This window comes from Oncorhynchus keta, chromosome 4, assembly GCF_023373465.1.
Source record: "Oncorhynchus keta strain PuntledgeMale-10-30-2019 chromosome 4, Oket_V2, whole genome shotgun sequence".
Taxonomy (NCBI): domain Eukaryota; kingdom Metazoa; phylum Chordata; class Actinopteri; order Salmoniformes; family Salmonidae; genus Oncorhynchus; species Oncorhynchus keta.
Genome location: NC_068424.1, coordinates 87,842,918 through 87,859,649, shown reverse-complemented (window position 1 = coordinate 87,859,649; position 16,732 = coordinate 87,842,918). Strand labels below are relative to the sequence as shown.

General features: G+C 51.8%; 1 protein-coding gene and 1 long non-coding RNA gene across 2 annotated transcripts in view; both read right to left on the bottom strand.

The window, feature by feature from the left end:
- The window catches only part of rps6kal (ribosomal protein S6 kinase a, like), a 76,944-nt gene that overhangs the window by 496 nt on the left and 59,716 nt on the right, over window positions 1-16,732 (bottom strand). The window contains exons 18-19 of the mRNA XM_052518172.1: window positions 2,062-2,256; window positions 940-1,080 (exon numbers count right to left, since the gene is read on the bottom strand). Coding sequence (XP_052374132.1) covers window positions 940-1,080; window positions 2,062-2,256 — 336 coding nt within the window. The remainder of the gene's footprint in view (window positions 1-939; window positions 1,081-2,061; window positions 2,257-16,732) is intronic.
- Window positions 2,536-13,533, bottom strand: LOC127929798 (uncharacterized). The gene is made up of 6 exons (XR_008136345.1): window positions 13,354-13,533; window positions 6,769-6,859; window positions 3,250-5,006; window positions 2,809-3,011; window positions 2,607-2,664; window positions 2,536-2,548 (listed from the first exon to the last, which is right to left on the bottom strand). It is a non-coding gene; the product is annotated as an uncharacterized LOC127929798 (long non-coding RNA).

Genomic DNA, 16,732 nt, shown 5'->3' with positions numbered 1-16,732 from the left:
CCCCTCCGCTTAAAGACTATGGTTGACAGTCAAGCACCGTAGCTACCTGGCTAAAGGGGTTGGCCATCAGGCACCATGGTGTGTGTGTTACCTTAACGAGGTGCGTTGTGGTGTTTGTTACCTTAACGAGGTGCGTTGTGGTGTTTGTTACCTTAACGAGGTGCGTTGTGGTGTGTGTTACCTTAACGAGGTGCGTTGTGGTGTGTGTTACCTTAACGAGGTGTGGTGCATTGTGGTGTGTGTTACCTTAACGAGGTGTGGTGCATTGTGGTGTGTGTTACCTTAACGAGGTGTGGTGCATTGTGGTGTGTGTTACCTTAACGAGGTGTGGTGTGGTGTGTGTTACCTTAACGAGGTGTGGTGCATTGTGGTGTGTGTTAACTTAACGAGGTGTGGTGCATTGTGGTGTGTGTTACCTTAACGAGGTGTGGTGCATTGTGGTGTGTGTTACCTTAACGAGGTGTGGTGCATTGTGGTGTGTGTTACCTTAACGAGGTGTGGTGCATTGTGGTGTGTGTTACCTTAACGAGGTGTGGTGCATTGTGGTGTGTGTTACCTTAACGAGGTGTGGTGCATTGTGGTGTGTGTTACCTTAACGAGGTGTGGTGCATTGTGGTGTGTGTTACCTTAACGAGGTGTGGTGCATTGTGGTGTGTGTTACCTTAACGAGGTGTGGTGCGTTGTGGTGTGTGTTACCTTAACGAGGTGTGGTGCATTGTGGTGTGTGTTACCTTAACGAGGTGTGGTGCATTGTGGTGTGTGTTACCTTAACGAGGTGTGGTGCATTGTGGTGTGTGTTACCTTAACGAGGTGTGGTGCGTTGTGGTGTGTGTTACCTTAACGAGGTGTGGTGCGTTGTGGTGTGTTACCTTAACGAGGTGTGGTGCGTTGTGGTGTGTGTTACCTTAACGAGGTGTGGTGCGTTGTGGTGTGTGTTACCTTAACGAGGTGTGGTGCATCGTGGCGTGCGAGCTGGAAGTGTGGTAACGTGTCTCGTTGCGTGATCCAGGCGTGTTTCAGGACCTGTTCAGCTGAATAACGCTGGTGAGGATCAACATGAAGCATCTTAGAGAGGAGGTCCTAGAGACACGGACAAACACAAACACAACAACAGACTGGTCAACAAGCAGCATAATAGATAACAGGTCCTAGAGACACACAACAACAGACTGGTCAACAAGCAGCATAATAGATAACAGGTCCTAGAGACACACAACAACAGACTGGTCAACAAGCAGCATAATAGATAACAGGTCCTAGAGACACACAACAACAGACTGGTCAACAAGCAGCATAATAGATAACAGGTCCTAGAGACACACAACAACAGACTGGTCAACAAGCAGCATAATAGATAACAGGTCCTAGAGACACAACAACAGACTGGTCAACAAGCAGCATAATAGATAACAGGTCCTAGAGACACACAACAACAGACTGGTCAACAAGCAGCATAATAGATAACAGGTCCTAGAGACACACAACAACAGACTGGTCAACAAGCAGCATAATAGATAACAGGTCCTAGAGACACACAACAACAGACTGGTCAACAAGCAGCATAATAGATAACAGGTCCTAGAGACACACAACAACAGACTGGTCAACAAGCAGCATGCTAGATAACAGGTCCTAGAGACACACAACAACAGACTGGTCAACAAGCAGCATAATAGATAACAGTGGTCCTAGAGACACAACAACAGACTGGTCAACAAGCAGCATGCTAGATAACAGGTCCTAGAGACACACAACAACAGACTGGTCAACAAGCAGCATAATAGATAACAGGTCCTAGAGACACAACAACAGACTGGTCAACAAGCAGCATGCTAGATAACAGGTCCTAGAGACACACAACAACAGACTGGTCAACAAGCAGCATAATAGATAACAGGTCCTAGAGACACACAACAGACTGGTCAACAAGCAGCATGCTAGATAACAGGTCCCTGAGACACACAACAACAGACTGGTCAACAAGCAGCATAATAGATAACATGTCCTAGAGACACAACAACAGACTGGTCAACAAGCAGCATGCTAGATAACAGTGTGTACCTTGGAGCTGTCAGACACCATGTCCCAGTTCCCACCGCTCAGAGAGAACTTCCCTGACCCCATCCTCAACAGGATCTCTTCAGGTGTGTCCTTGGGGCCGTTAGCGAAGGGCGTGTATCCTGCTAACATGGTGTATAACAACACTCCAAGACTCCAGATATCACAGGCAGCATCATAGCCCTGACGCATCAACACCTACACACAGAAATACACAGAGAGAGTCACATCCAGAGAAACACAAACAGCAAAAGACAACACACAAAAACTCAGTACAGGTAAGGGGCTAGAGAACACTCAGATTGCTTAACTTCACCTTCCTAACCCTAAACCATCTAACTTCACCTTCCTAATGTCAACCCTAACTTCACAATCCTAACCCTAAACCAACTAACTTCACCTTCCTAACCCTAAACCATCTAACTTCACCCTTCCTAACCCTAAACCATCTAACTTCACCCTTCCTAACCCTAAACCATCTAACTTCACCCTTCCTAACCCTAAACCATCTAACTTCACCTTCCTAACCCTAAACCATCTAACTTCACCTTCCTAAACCTAAACCATCTAACTTCACCTTCCTAACCCTAAACCATCTAACTTCACCTTCCTAATGTCAACCCTAACTTCACAATCCTAACCCTAAACCAACTAACTTCACCTTCCTAACCCTAAACCATCTAACTTCACCCTTCCTAACCCTAAACCATCTCACTTCACCCTTCCTAAACCTAAACCATCTAACTTCACCTTCCTAACCCTAAACCATCTAACTTCACCCTTCCTAAACCTAAACCATCTAACTTCACCTTCCTAACCCTAAACCATCTAACTTTACCTTCCTAATGTCAACCCTAACTTCACAATCCTAACCCTAAACCAACTAACTTCACCTTCCTAACCCTAAACCATCTAACTTCACCCTTCCTAACCCTAAACCATCTAACTTCACCCTTCCTAAACCATCTAACTTCACCCTTCCTGACCCTAAACCATCTGACTTCACCTTCCTAAACCCTAAACCATCTAACTTCACCTTCCTAAACCTAAACCATCTAACTTCACCTTCCTAACCCTAAACCATCTAACTTCACCTTCCTAAACCCTCTAAATCCTAACCCTCTAACTTCACCTTCCTAACCCTAAACCATCTAACTTCACCCTTCCTAAACCTAAACCATCTAACTTCACCTTCCTAAACCTAAACCATCTAACTTCACCCTTCCTGACCCTAAACCATCTGACTTCACCTTCCTAAACCTAAACCATCTAACTTCACCTTCCTAACCCTAAACCATCTAACTTCACCTTCCTAACCCTAAACCATCTAACTTCACCCTTCCTAAATCTAAACCATCTAACTTCACCTTCCTAACCCTAAACCATCTAACTTCACCCTTCCTAAACCTAAAACATCTGACTTCACCATCCTAATGCCAAACCTAACTTCACCCATCCTAACCCTAAAACATCTAAATTCAACTTCCTAATGCCAACCCTAACTTCACCCCTTCCTAACCCTAAACCATCTAACTTCACCTTCCTAACCATAAACCATCTAACTTCACCTTCCTAATGCCAACCCTAACTTCACCTTCCTAATGCCAACCCTAACTTCACCTTCCTAATGCCAACCCTAACTTTACCTTTCCTAATGTCAACCCTAACTTTACCTTTCCTAATGTCAACCCTAACTTTACCTTTCCTAATGTCAACCCTAACTTTACCCTTCCTAATGTCAACCCTAACTTTACCCTTCCTAATGTCAACCCTAACTTTACCCTTCCTAATGTCAACCCTAACTTTACCCTTCCTAATGTCAACCCTAACTTTACCCTTCCTAATGTCAACCCTAACTTTACCCGTCCTAATGTCAACCCTAACTTTACCATTCCTAATCCACTGTAGACTTCCTAATACAAACTTTAGCCTTTCGTAACCCTCCAACTTCACCCATCTAACTTAACCAATCATAATCACAGATTTGTACCTTGTCAGCTCGGGGGTTTGAACTTGCAACCTTCCGGTTACTAGTTCAACACTCTAACCACTAGGCTACCCTGCCACCCCCCACATCACTGCTCTAGAGGAGATCTGCATGGAGGAATGGGCCAACATACCAGCAACAGTGTGTGAAAACCTTGTGAAGACTTACAGAAAACGTTTGACCTCTGTCATTGCCAACAAAGGGTATATAACAAAGTATTGAGATAAACTTTGTTATTGACCAAATACTTATTTTCCATCATAATTTGCAAATGAATTAATAAAAAATCCTACAATGTGATTTCCTGGATTTTAAAAAAAATGTTGTCTGTCATAGTTGAAGTGTACCTATGATGAAAATTACAGGCCTCTCTCATCTTTTTAAGTGGGAGAACTTGCACACTTGGTGGCTGACTAAATACTTTTTTGCCCCACTGTACTTGGTAGAATTGGATAGAAAACACTCTGACGTTTCTAAAACTGTTAAAAAAATGTCTGAGTATAACAGAACTGATATGGCAGGTGAAAACCCGAGGAAAATCCATCCAGGAAGTGGGATTTTTTTAATGTGAGTGGTTTTCCATTGAATGCCTATTGACTATGTAATTGGTTAGGGCCAAGATTGCAGTTCCTATGGCTTCCACTAGATGTCAACAGTCTTTAGACATGGTTTCAGGCTTGTTTTCTGAAAAAACGACAAAGAAAAATACCTTTTGGTTAGGGGACTGGGGAAGCATGCAGTACTGGTTTGCGCTCGAGACTGTGCACGCCCTTCGTTCTTTTTCCGTTCTATTGAATACGCTATTGTCTGGTTGACATATTATCGATTATTTAGATACACACTAACGTTCCAACTACATCCTTCGTAAACACCAACTTTAACCTTCCCTACCCTCCAACGTTACCCTTCCCAACACTCCAACGTTACCCTTCCCAACACTCCAACGTTACCCTTCCCAACACTCCAACGTTACCCTTCCCAACACTCCAACGTTACCCTTCCCAACCCTCCAACGTTACCCTTCCAAAACCTCCAACGTTACCCTTCCAAACCCTCCAACGTTACCCTTCCAAAACCTCCAACGTCACCCTTCCAAAACCTCCAACGTTACCCTTCCAAACCCTCCAACGTTATCCTTCCAAACCCTCCAACGTCACCCTTCCCAACACTCCAACGTTACCCTTCCCAACCCTCCAACGTTACCCTTCCCAACACTCCAACGTTACCCTTCCCAACCCTCCAACGTTACCCTTCCCAACACTCCAACGTTACCCTTCCCAACCCTCCAACGTTACCCTTCCCAACCCTCCAACGTTACCCTTCCCAACCCTCCAACGTTACCCTTCCCAACCCTCAACGTTACCCTTCCCAACCCTCAACGTTACCCTTCCAAACCTCCAACGTTACCCTTCCCAACCCTCCAACGTTACCCTTCCCAACACTCCAACGTTACCCTTCCCAACACTTCAACGTTACCCTTCCCAACCCTCCAACGTTACCCTTCCCAACCCTCCAACGTTACCCTTCCCAACCCTCCAACGTTACCCTTCCCAAACCCTCCAACGTTACCCTTCCCAAACCCTCCAACGTTACCCTTCCAAACCCTCCAACGTTACCCTTCCAAACCCTCCAACGTTACCCTTCCCAACCCTCCAACGTTACCCTTCCCAACCCTCCAACGTTACCCTTCCCAACACTCCAACGTTACCCTTCCCAACCCTCCAACGTTACCCTTCCCAACCCTCCAACGTTACCCTTCCCAACCCTCCAACGTTACCCTTCCAAACCCTCCAACGTTACCCTTCCCAACCCTCCAACGTTACCCTTCCAAACCCTCCAACGTTACCCTTCCAAACCCTCCAACGTTACCCTTCCCAACCCTCCAACGTTACCCTTCCCAACACTTCAACGTTACCCTTCCCAACACTCCAACGTTACCCTTCCCAACCCTCCAACGTTACCCTTCCCAACCCTCCAACGTTACCCTTCCAAACCTCCAACGTTACCCTTCCCAAACCCTCCAACGTTGCCCTTCCAAACCCCAACGTTCCAAACCCTCCAACGTTACCCTTCCCAACCCTCCAACGTTACCCTTCCAAACCCTCCAACGTTACCCTTCCCAACCCTCCAACGTTACCCTTCCCAACACCTCCAACGTTACCCTTCCCAAACCCTCCAACGTCACCCTTCCCAACACTCCAACGTTACCCTTCCAAACCCTCCAACGTTACCCTTCCCAAACCCTCCAACGTTACCCTTCCCAACCTTCAACGTTACCCTTCCCAACCTCAACGTTACCCTTCCAAACCCTCCAACGTTACCCTTCCCAACCTCCAACGTTACCCTTCCCAACACTTCAACGTTACCCTTCCCAAACACTCCAACGTTACCCTTCCCAAAACCTCCAACGTTACCCTTCCAAACCCTCCAACGTTACCCTTCCCAACCTCCAACGTTACCCTTCCCAACACTCCAGCGTTACCCTTCCAAACCCTCCAACGTTACCCTTCCCAAACCTCAACGTCACCCTTCCCAAACACTCCAACGTTACCCTTCCCAACACTCCAACGTTACCCTTCCCAACCCTCCAACGTTACCCTTCCCAACCCTCCAACGTTACCCTTCCCAACCCTCCAACGTTACCCTTCCCAACCCTCCAACGTTACCCTTCCCAACCCTCCAACGTTACCCTTCCCAACCCTCCAACGTTACCCTTCCAAAACCTCCAACGTTACCCTTCCCAACACTCCAACGTTACCCTTCCAAACCCTCCAACGTTACCCTTCCAAACCCTCCAACGTTACCCTTCCCAACCTCCAACGTTACCCTTCCAAACCCTCCCACGTTACCCTTCCAAACCCTCCAACGTTACCCTTCCCAAACCCTCCAACGTTACCCTTCCCAACCCTCCAACGTTACCCTTCCCAACACTCCAACGTCCAAAACACCCTTCCAAACCCTCCAGCGTTGCCCTTCCCAACCCTCCACGTTACCCTTCCCAACACTCCAACGTTGCCCTTCCAAACCCTTCAACGTTACCCTTCCCAACCACTCAACGTTACCCTTCCCAACCCTCCAACGTTACCCTTCCCAACACTCCAACGTTACCCTTCCCAACCTCCAACGTTACCCTTCCCAACCTCCAACGTTACCCTTCCAAACCCTCCAACGTTACCCTTCCCAACCCTCCAACGTTACCCTTCCCAACCCTCCAGCGTTACCCTTCCCAACACTCCAACGTTACCCTTCCCAACCCTCCAACGTTACCCTTCCCAACCCTCCAACGTTACCCTTCCCAACCCTCCAACGTTACCCTTCCCAACCTCCAACGTTACCCTTCCAAACCCTCCAACGTTACCCTTCCCAACACTTCAACGTTACCCTTCCCACCCTCCAACGTTACCCTTCCCAACCCTTCCCAACGTCCACCCTTCCCAACACTCCAGCGTTACCCTTCCCAACCCTCCAACGTTACCCTTCCCAACCCTCCAACGTTACCCTTCCCAACCCTCCAACGTTACCCTTCCCAACCCTCCAGCGTTACCCTTCCCAACCCTCCAACGTTACCCTTCCCAACCTCCAACGTTACCCTTCCCAACACTCCAACGTTACCCTTCCCAACCCTCCAACGTTACCCTTCCCAACCCTCCAACGTTACCCTTCCAAACCCTCCAACGTTACCCTTCCCAACCCTCCAACGTTACCCTTCCCAACCCTCCAACGTTACCCTTCCCAACCCTCCAACGTTACCCTTCCCAACCCTCCAACGTTACCCTTCCCAACCCTCCAACGTTACCCTTCCCAACCCTCCAACGTTACCCTTCCAAACCCTCCAACGTTACCCTTCCCAACCCTCCAACGTTACCCTTCCCAACCCTCCAACGTTACCCTTCCCAACCCTCCAACGTTACCCTTCCCAACACTCCAACGTTACCCTTCCCTACCCTCCAACGTTACCCTTCCCAACCCTCCAACGTTACCCTTCCCAACCTCCAACGTTACCCTTCCCAACCCTCCAACGTTACCTTCCTTCCCAACCCTCCAACGTTACCCTTCCCAACCCTCCAACGTTACCCTTCCCAACCTCCAACGTTACCCTTCCCAAACCCTCCAACGTTACCCTTCCCAACCCTCCAACGTTACCCTTCCCAACCCTCCAACGTTACCCTTCCCAACCCTCCAACGTTACCCTTCCCAACCCTCCAACGTTACCCTTCCCAACCCTCCAACGTTACCCTTCCAAACCCTCCAACGTTACCCTTCCCAACCCTCCAACGTTACCCTTCCCAACCCTCCAACGTTACCCTTCCCAACCCTCCAACGTCACCCTTCCCAACCCTCAACGTTACCCTTCCCAACCCTCCAACGTTACCCTTCCCAACCCTCCAACGTTGCCCTTCCAACCCTCCAACGTTACCCTTCCCAACCCTCCAACGTTACCCTTCCCAACCCTCCAACGTCACCCTTCCCAGCCCTCCAACGTTACCCTTCCCAACCCTCCAACGTTCACCCTTCCCAACCCTCCAGCGTTACCCTTCCCAACCCTCCAACGTTACCCTTCCCAACCCTCCAACGTTACCCTTCCCAAACCCTCCAACGTTACCCTTCCCAACCCTCCAACGTTACCCTTCCCAGCCACCCTCCAAGCGTTACCCTTCCCAACCCTCCACGTTACCCTTCCCAACCCTCCAACGTTCACCCTTCCCAACCCTCCAACGTTACCCTTCCCAAACCCTCCAACGTTACCCTTCCCAACCCTCCAACGTTCACCCTTCCCAAACCCTCCAACGTTACCCTTCCCAACCCTCCAACGTTACCCTTCCCAACCCTCCAACGTTACCCTTCCCACCCTCCAACGTTACCCCTTCCCAACCTCCAACGTTGCCCTTCCCAACCCTCCAACGTTACCCTTCCCAACCCTCCAACGTTGCCCTTCCAAACCCTCCAACGTTGCCCTTCCCAACCCTCCAACGTTACCCTTCCCAACCCTCCAACGTTACCCTTCCAAACCCTCCAACGTTACCCTTCCCAACCCTCCAACGTTACCCTTCCCAACCCTCCAACGTTACCCTTCCAAAGCCCTCCAACGTTACCCTTCCCAACCCTCCAACGTTACCCTTCCCAACCCTCCAACGTTACCCTTCCCACCCTCCAACGTTACCCTTCCAAACCCTCCAACGTTACCCTTCCCAACCCTCCAACGTTACCCTTCCCAACCCTCCAACGTTACCCTTCCCAACCCTCCAACGTTACCCTTCCCAACCCTCCAACGTTACCCTTCCCAACCCTCCAGCGTTGCCCTTCCCAAACCCTCCAACGTCACCCTTCCCAACACTCCAACGTTACCCTTCCCAACCTCCAACGTTACCCTTCCCAACACTCCAACGTTACCCTTCCCAACCCTCCAACGTCACCCTTCCAACCCTCCAACGTTACCCTTCCCAACCCTCCAACGTACCCTTCCCAACCCTCCAACGTTGCCCTTCCCAGCCCTCCAACGTTACCCTTCCCAACCCTCAACGTTACCCTTCCCAACCCTCCAACGTTACCCTTCCAAAACCTCCCTCCAACGTTACCCTTCCCAACCCTCCAACGTTACCCTTCCCAACACTCCAGCGTTACCCTTCCCAACCCTCCAACGTTACCCTTCCCAACCCTCCAACGTTACCCTTCCCAACCCTCCAACGTTACCCTTCCCAACCCTCCAACGTTACCCTTCCAAACCCTCCAACGTCACCCTTCCCCAACCCTCCAACGTTACCCTTCCCAACCCTCCACGTTACCCTTCCCAGCCCTCCAACGTTACCCTTCCAAACCCTCCCTACCCTTCCAACGTTACCCTTCCCAACCCTCCAACGTTACCCTTCCCAACCCTCCAACGTTACCCTTCCCAACCCTCCAACGTTACCCTTCCCACCCTCCAACGTTACCCTTCCCAAACCCTCCAACGTTACCCTTCCAACCCTCCAACGTTACCCTTCCAAATCCCTCCAACGTTACCCTTCCAACCCTCCAGCGTTGCCCTTCCCAACCTCCCAACGTTACCCTTCCCAAGCCCTCCAACGTTGCCTTCCCTCCAAGCCCTCCAACGTTACCCTTCCCAACCCTCCAACGTTACCCTTCCCAACCCTCCAACGTTACCCTTCCCAACCCTCCAACGTTACCCTTCCCAACCCTCCAACGTTACCCTTCCCAACCCTCCAACGTCACCCTTCCCAACCCTCCAACGTTACCCTTCCCAACCTCCAACGTTACCCTTCCCAGGCCCTCCAACGTTACCCTTCCCAACCCTCCAACGTTACCCTTCCCAACCCTCCAACGTTACCCTTCCCAACCCTCCAACGTCACCCTTCCCAACACTCCAACGTTACCCTTCCCAACCCTCCAACGTTACCCTTCCCAACCTCAACCCTTCCAAACCCTCAACGTTACCCTTCCCAAACCCTCCAACGTTACCCTTCCCAACCCTCCAACGTTACCCTTCCAAACCCTCCAACGTTACCCTTCCAAACCTCCACGTTACCCTTCCCAAACCCTCCAAGCGTTACCCTTCCCAACCCTCCAACGTTACCCTTCCCAAACCCTCCAACGTCACCCCCTCCAACGTTCCAAACCTTCCCAACCCTCCAACGTTACCCTTCCAAACCCTCCAACGTTACCCTTCCCAACCCTCCAACGTTACCCTTCCCAACCTCCAACGTTACCCTTCCCAACCCTCCAACGTTACCCTTCCAAACCTCCAACGTTACCCTTCCAAACCCTCCAACGTTACCCTTCCCAACCCTCCAACGTTACCCTTCCCAACCCTCCAACGTTACCCTTCCCAACACTCCAACGTTACCCTTCCCAAACCCTCAACGTCACCCTTCCCAACCCTCCAACGTTACCCTTCCCAACCCTCCAACGTTACCCTTCCAAACCCTCCAACGTTACCCTTCCAAACCCTCCAACGTTACCCTTCCCAACCCTCCAACGTTACCCTTCCCAACCCTCCAACGTTACCCTTCCAACCCTCCAACGTTACCCTTCCCAACCCTCCAACGTTACCCTTCCCAACCCTCCAACGTTACCCTTCCCAACCCTCCAACGTTACCCTTCCAAACCCTCCAACGTTACCCTTCCAAACCCTCCAACGTTACCCTTCCCAACCCTCCAACGTTACCCTTCCCAACCCTCCAACGTTACCCTTCCCAACCCTCCAACGTTACCCTTCCCAACCCCTCCAACGTCACCCTTCCCAACCCTCCAACGTTACCCTTCCCAACCCTCCAACGTTACCCTTCCCAACCCTCCAACGTCACCCTTCCCAACCCTCCAACGTTACCCTTCCCAACACTCCAACGTTACCCTTCCCAACCCTCCAACGTTACCCTTCCCAACCCTCCAACGTTACCCTTCCCAACACTCCAACGTTACCCTTCCCACCCTCCAACGTTACCCTTCCCAAACCCTCCAACGTTACCCTTCCCAACCCTCCAACGTTACCCTTCCCAACACTCCAACGTTACCCTTCCCAACCCTCCAACGTTACCCTTCCCAACCTCCAACGTTACCCTTCCCAACCCTCCAACGTTACCCTTCCCAACCCTCCAACGTCACCCTTCCCAAACCCTCCAACGTTACCCTTCCCAACCCTCCAACGTTACCCTTCCCAACCCTCCAACGTTACCCTTCCCAACCCTCCAACGTTACCCTTCCCAAACCCTCCAACGTTACCCTTCCCAACCCTCCAACGTCACCCTTCCCAACCACTCCAACGTTACCCTTCCCAACCCTCCAACGTTACCCTTCCAAACCCTCCAACGTTACCCTTCCCAACCTCCAACGTTACCCTTCCAAACCTCCAACGTTACCCTTCCCAACCCTCCAACGTTACCCTTCCCAACCTCCAACGTTACCCTTCCCAACCCTCCAACGTTACCCTTCCCAAACCCTCCACGTTACCCTTCCAAACCTTCAACGTTACCCTTCCCAACCCTCCAACGTTACCCTTCCCAAACCCTCCAACGTTACCCTTCCCAACCCTCCAACGTTGCCCTTCCAAACCTCCAGCGTTACCCTTCCAAGCCCCTCCAGCGTTACCCTTCCAAACCCTCCAACGTTGCCCTTCCCAACCCTCCAACGTTGCCCTTCCCACCTCCAACGTTACCCTTCCCAACCCTCCAACGTTACCCTTCCCAACCCTCCAACGTTACCCTTCCCAACCCTCCAACGTTACCCTTCCAAACCCTCCAACGTTACCCTTCCCAACCCTCCAACGTTACCCTTCCAAACCCTCCAACGTCACCCTTCCCAACCCTCCAACGTTACCCTTCCCAACCCTCCAACGTTACCCTTCCCAACCCTCCAACGTTACCCTTCCCAACCCTCCAACGTTACCCTTCCCAACCCTCCAACGTTACCCTTCCCAACCCTCCAACGTTACCCTTCCCAACCCTCCAACGTTACCCTTCCCAACCCTCCAACGTTACCCTTCCCAACCCTCCAACGTTACCCTTCCCAACCCTCCAACGTTACCCTTCCCAACCCTCCAACGTTACCCTTCCCAACCCTCCAGCGTTGCCCTTCCCAACCCTCCAACGTTACCCTTCCCAACCCTCCAACGTTGCCCTTCCCAACCCTCCAACGTTACCCTTCCAAACCCTCCAACGTTACCCTTCCCAACCTCCACGTTACCCTTCCAAACCCTCCAACGTTACCCTTCCCAACCCTCCAACGTTACCCTTCCCAACCCTCCAACGTTACCCTTCCCAACCCTCCAACGTTACCCTTCCCAACCCTCCAACGTTACCCTTCCAAACCCTCCAACGTTACCCTTCCCAAACCCTCAACGTTGCCCTTCCCAACCTCCAACGTTACCCTTCCAAACCCTCCAACGTTACCCTTCCAATCCCTCCAACGTTACCCTTCCCAACACTCCAACGTTACCCTTCCCAACCCTCCAACGTTACCCTTCCCAACCCTCCAGCGTTGCCCTTCCCAACCCTCCAACGTTGCCCTTCCCAACCCTCCAACGTTACCCTTCCCAACCCTCCAACGTTACCCTTCCCAACCCTCCAACGTTACCCTTCCCAACACTCCAACGTTACCCTTCCAAACCCTCCAACGTTACCCTTCCCAACCCTCAACGTTACCCTTCCAAACCCTCCAACGTTACCCTTCCCAACCCTCCAACGTTACCCTTCCAACCCTCCAACGTTGCCCTCCCTTCCCAACCCTCCAACGTTACCCTTCCAAGCCCTCCAACGTTACCCTTCCCAACCCTCCAACGTTACCCTTCCAAACCCTCCAACGTTACCCTTCCCAACACTCCAACGTTACCCTTCCAAACCCTCCAACGTTACCCTTCCAAACCCTCCAACGTTACCCTTCCCAACCCTCCAACGTTACCCTTCCCAACCCTCCAACGTTACCCTTCCAAACCCTCCAACGTTACCCTTCCCAACCCTCCAACGTTACCCTTCCAAACCCTCCAACGTTACCCTTCCAAACCCTCCAACGTTACCCTTCCCAACCCTCCAACGTTACCCTTCCCAACCCTCCAACGTTACCCTTCCCAACCCTCCAACGTTACCCTTCCCAACCCTCCAACGTTACCCTTCCAAACCCCTAACCATCCAACGTTACCCTTCCCAACCTCCAAACTTACCCTTCCCAACCCTCCAACGTTACCCTTCCCAAACACTCCAACGTTACCCTTCCCAACACTCCAACGTTACCCTTCCCAACCCTCCAACGTTACCCTTCCAAACCCTCCAACGTTACCCTTCCAAACCCTCCAACGTTACCCTTCCCAACCCTCCAACGTTACCCTTCCAAACCCTCCAACGTTACCCTTCCAAACCCTCCAACGTTACCCTTCCCAACACTCCAACGTTACCCTTCCAAACCCTCCAACGTTACCCTTCCCAAACCTCCAACGTTACCCTTCCAAACCCTCCAACGTTACCCTTCCAAAACCTCCAACGTTACCCTTCCCAACCCTCCAACGTTACCCTTCCAAACCCTCCAACGTTACCCTTCCAAACCCTCCAACGTTACCCTTCCCAACCCTCCAACGTTACCCTTCCCAACCCTCCAACGTTACCCTTCCCAACACTCCAACGTCACCCTTCCAAAACCCAACCTCCAACGTTACCCTTCCAAACCCTCCAACGTTACCCTTCCAAACACTCCAACGTTACCCTTCCAAAACCTCAACGTTACCCTTCCAAACCCTCCAACGTTACCCTTCCCAACACTCCAACGTTACCCTTCCAAACCCTCCAACGTTACCCTTCCCAACCCTCCAACGTTGCCCTTCCCAACACTCCAACGTTACCCTTCCAAACCCTCCAACGTTACCCTTCCAACGTTACCCTTCCCAACCCTCCAACGTTACCCTTCCAAACCCTCCAACGTTGCCCTTCCCAACACTCAACGTCACCCTTCCCAAACCCTCCAACGTTACCCTTCCCAACACTCCAACGTTACCCTTCCAACCCTCCAACGTTACCCTTCCAAACCCTCCAACGTTCACCCTTCCCAACCCTCCAACGTCACCCTTCCAAACCCTCCAACGTTACCCTTCCCAACCCTCCAACGTTCCCTTCCCAACACTCCAACGTCACCCTTCCCAACCCTCCAACGTTACCCTTCCAAACCCTCCAACGTTACCCTTCCCAACCCTCCAACGTTACCCTTCCAAACCCTCCAGCGTTACCCTTCCCAACACTCCAACGTTACCCTTCCCAACCCTCCAACGTTACCCTTCCAAACCCTCCAACGTTACCCTTCCAAACCCTCCAACGTTACCCTTCCCAACCACTCCAACGTTACCCTTCCCAACCCTCCAACGTTACCCTTCCAACCTCCAACGTACCCTTCCCAACCCTCCAACGTTACCCTTCCCAACCCTCCAACGTTACCCTTCCCAAACCCTCCAACGTTACCCTTCCCAACACTCCAACGTTACCCTTCCAAACCCTCCAACGTTACCCTTCCCAACACTCCAACGTTACCCTTCCAAACCCTCCAACGTCACCCTTCCCAACCCTCCAACGTCACCCCTTCCAAACCCTCCAACGTTACCCTTCCCAACACTCCAACGTTACCCTTCCAAACCCTCCACGTTGCCCTTCCCAACACTCCAACGTTACCCTTCCCAACAACCCTCCAACGTTACCCTTCCCAACCCTCCAACGTTACCCTTCCCAACCCTCCAACGTTACCCTTCCAAACCCTCCAACGTCACCCTTCCCAACACTCCAACGTTACCCTTCCAAAACCTCCAACGTTACCCTTCCCAACCCTCCAACGTCACCCTTCCCAACCCTCCAACGTTACCCTTCCAAAACCTCCAACGTCACCCTTCCCAACACTCCAACGTTACCCTTCCAAACCCTCCAACGTTACCCTTCCCAACACTCCAACGTTACCCTTCCCAACCCTCCAACGTTACCCTTCCCAACACTCCAACGTTACCCTTCCAAACCCTCCAACGTTACCCTTCCCAACCCTCCAACGTTACCCTTCCCAACCCTCCAACGTTACCCTTCCAAACCCTCCAACGTTACCCTTCCCAACACTCCAACGTCACCCTTCCCAACACTCCAACGTTACCCTTCCAAACCCTCCAACGTTACCCTTCCCAACCCTCCAACGTTACCCTTCCCAACACTCCAACGTTACCCTTCCCAACCCTCCAACGTTACCCTTCCCAACACTCCAACGTTACCCTTCCAAACCTCCAACGTTACCCTTCCCAACCCTCCAACGTTACCCTTCCCAACCCTCCAACGTTACCCTTCCCAACACTCAACGTTACCCTTCCAAACCCTCCAACGTTACCCTTCCAAACCTCCAACGTTACCCTTCCCAACCCTCCAACGTTACCCTTCCCAACACTCCAACGTTACCCTTCCCAACCCTCCAACGTTACCCTTCCCAACCCTCCAACGTTACCCTTCCCAACCCTCCAACGTTACCCTTCCAAAACCTCCAACGTCACCCTTCCCAACCCTCCAACGTTACCCTTCCCAACCCTCCAACGTTACCCTTCCCAACCCTCCAACGTTACCCTTCCAAACCCTCCAACGTTACCCTTCCCAACCCTCCAACGTTACCCTTCCCAACCCTCCAACGTTACCCTTCCCAACCCTCCAACGTTACCCTTCAACGTCACCCTTCCCAACACTCCAACGTTACCCTTCCCAACACTCCAACGTTACCCTTCCCAACACTCCAACGTTACCCTTCCCAACCCTCCAACGTTACCCTTCCAAAACCTCCAACGTTACCCTTCCCAACCCTCCAACGTTACCCTTCCCAACCCTCCAACGTCATCCTTCCCAACCCTCCAACGTTACCCTTCCCAACACTCCAACGTCATCCTTCCCAACCCTCCAACGTTACCCTTCCAAAACCTCCAACGTCACCCTTCCCAACCCTCCAACGTTACCCTTCCAAACCCTCCAACGTTACCCTTCCAAACCCTCCAACGTTACCCTTCCCAACCCTCCAACGTCACCCTTCCAAACCCTCCAACGTTACCCTTCCAAAACCTCCAACGTCACCCTTCCCAACCCTCCAACGTTACCCTTCCAAACCCTCCAACGTTACCCTTCCCAACCCTCCAACGTCACCCTTCCCAACCCTCCAACGTCACCCTTCCCAACACTCCAACGTCACCCTTCCCAACCCTCCAAC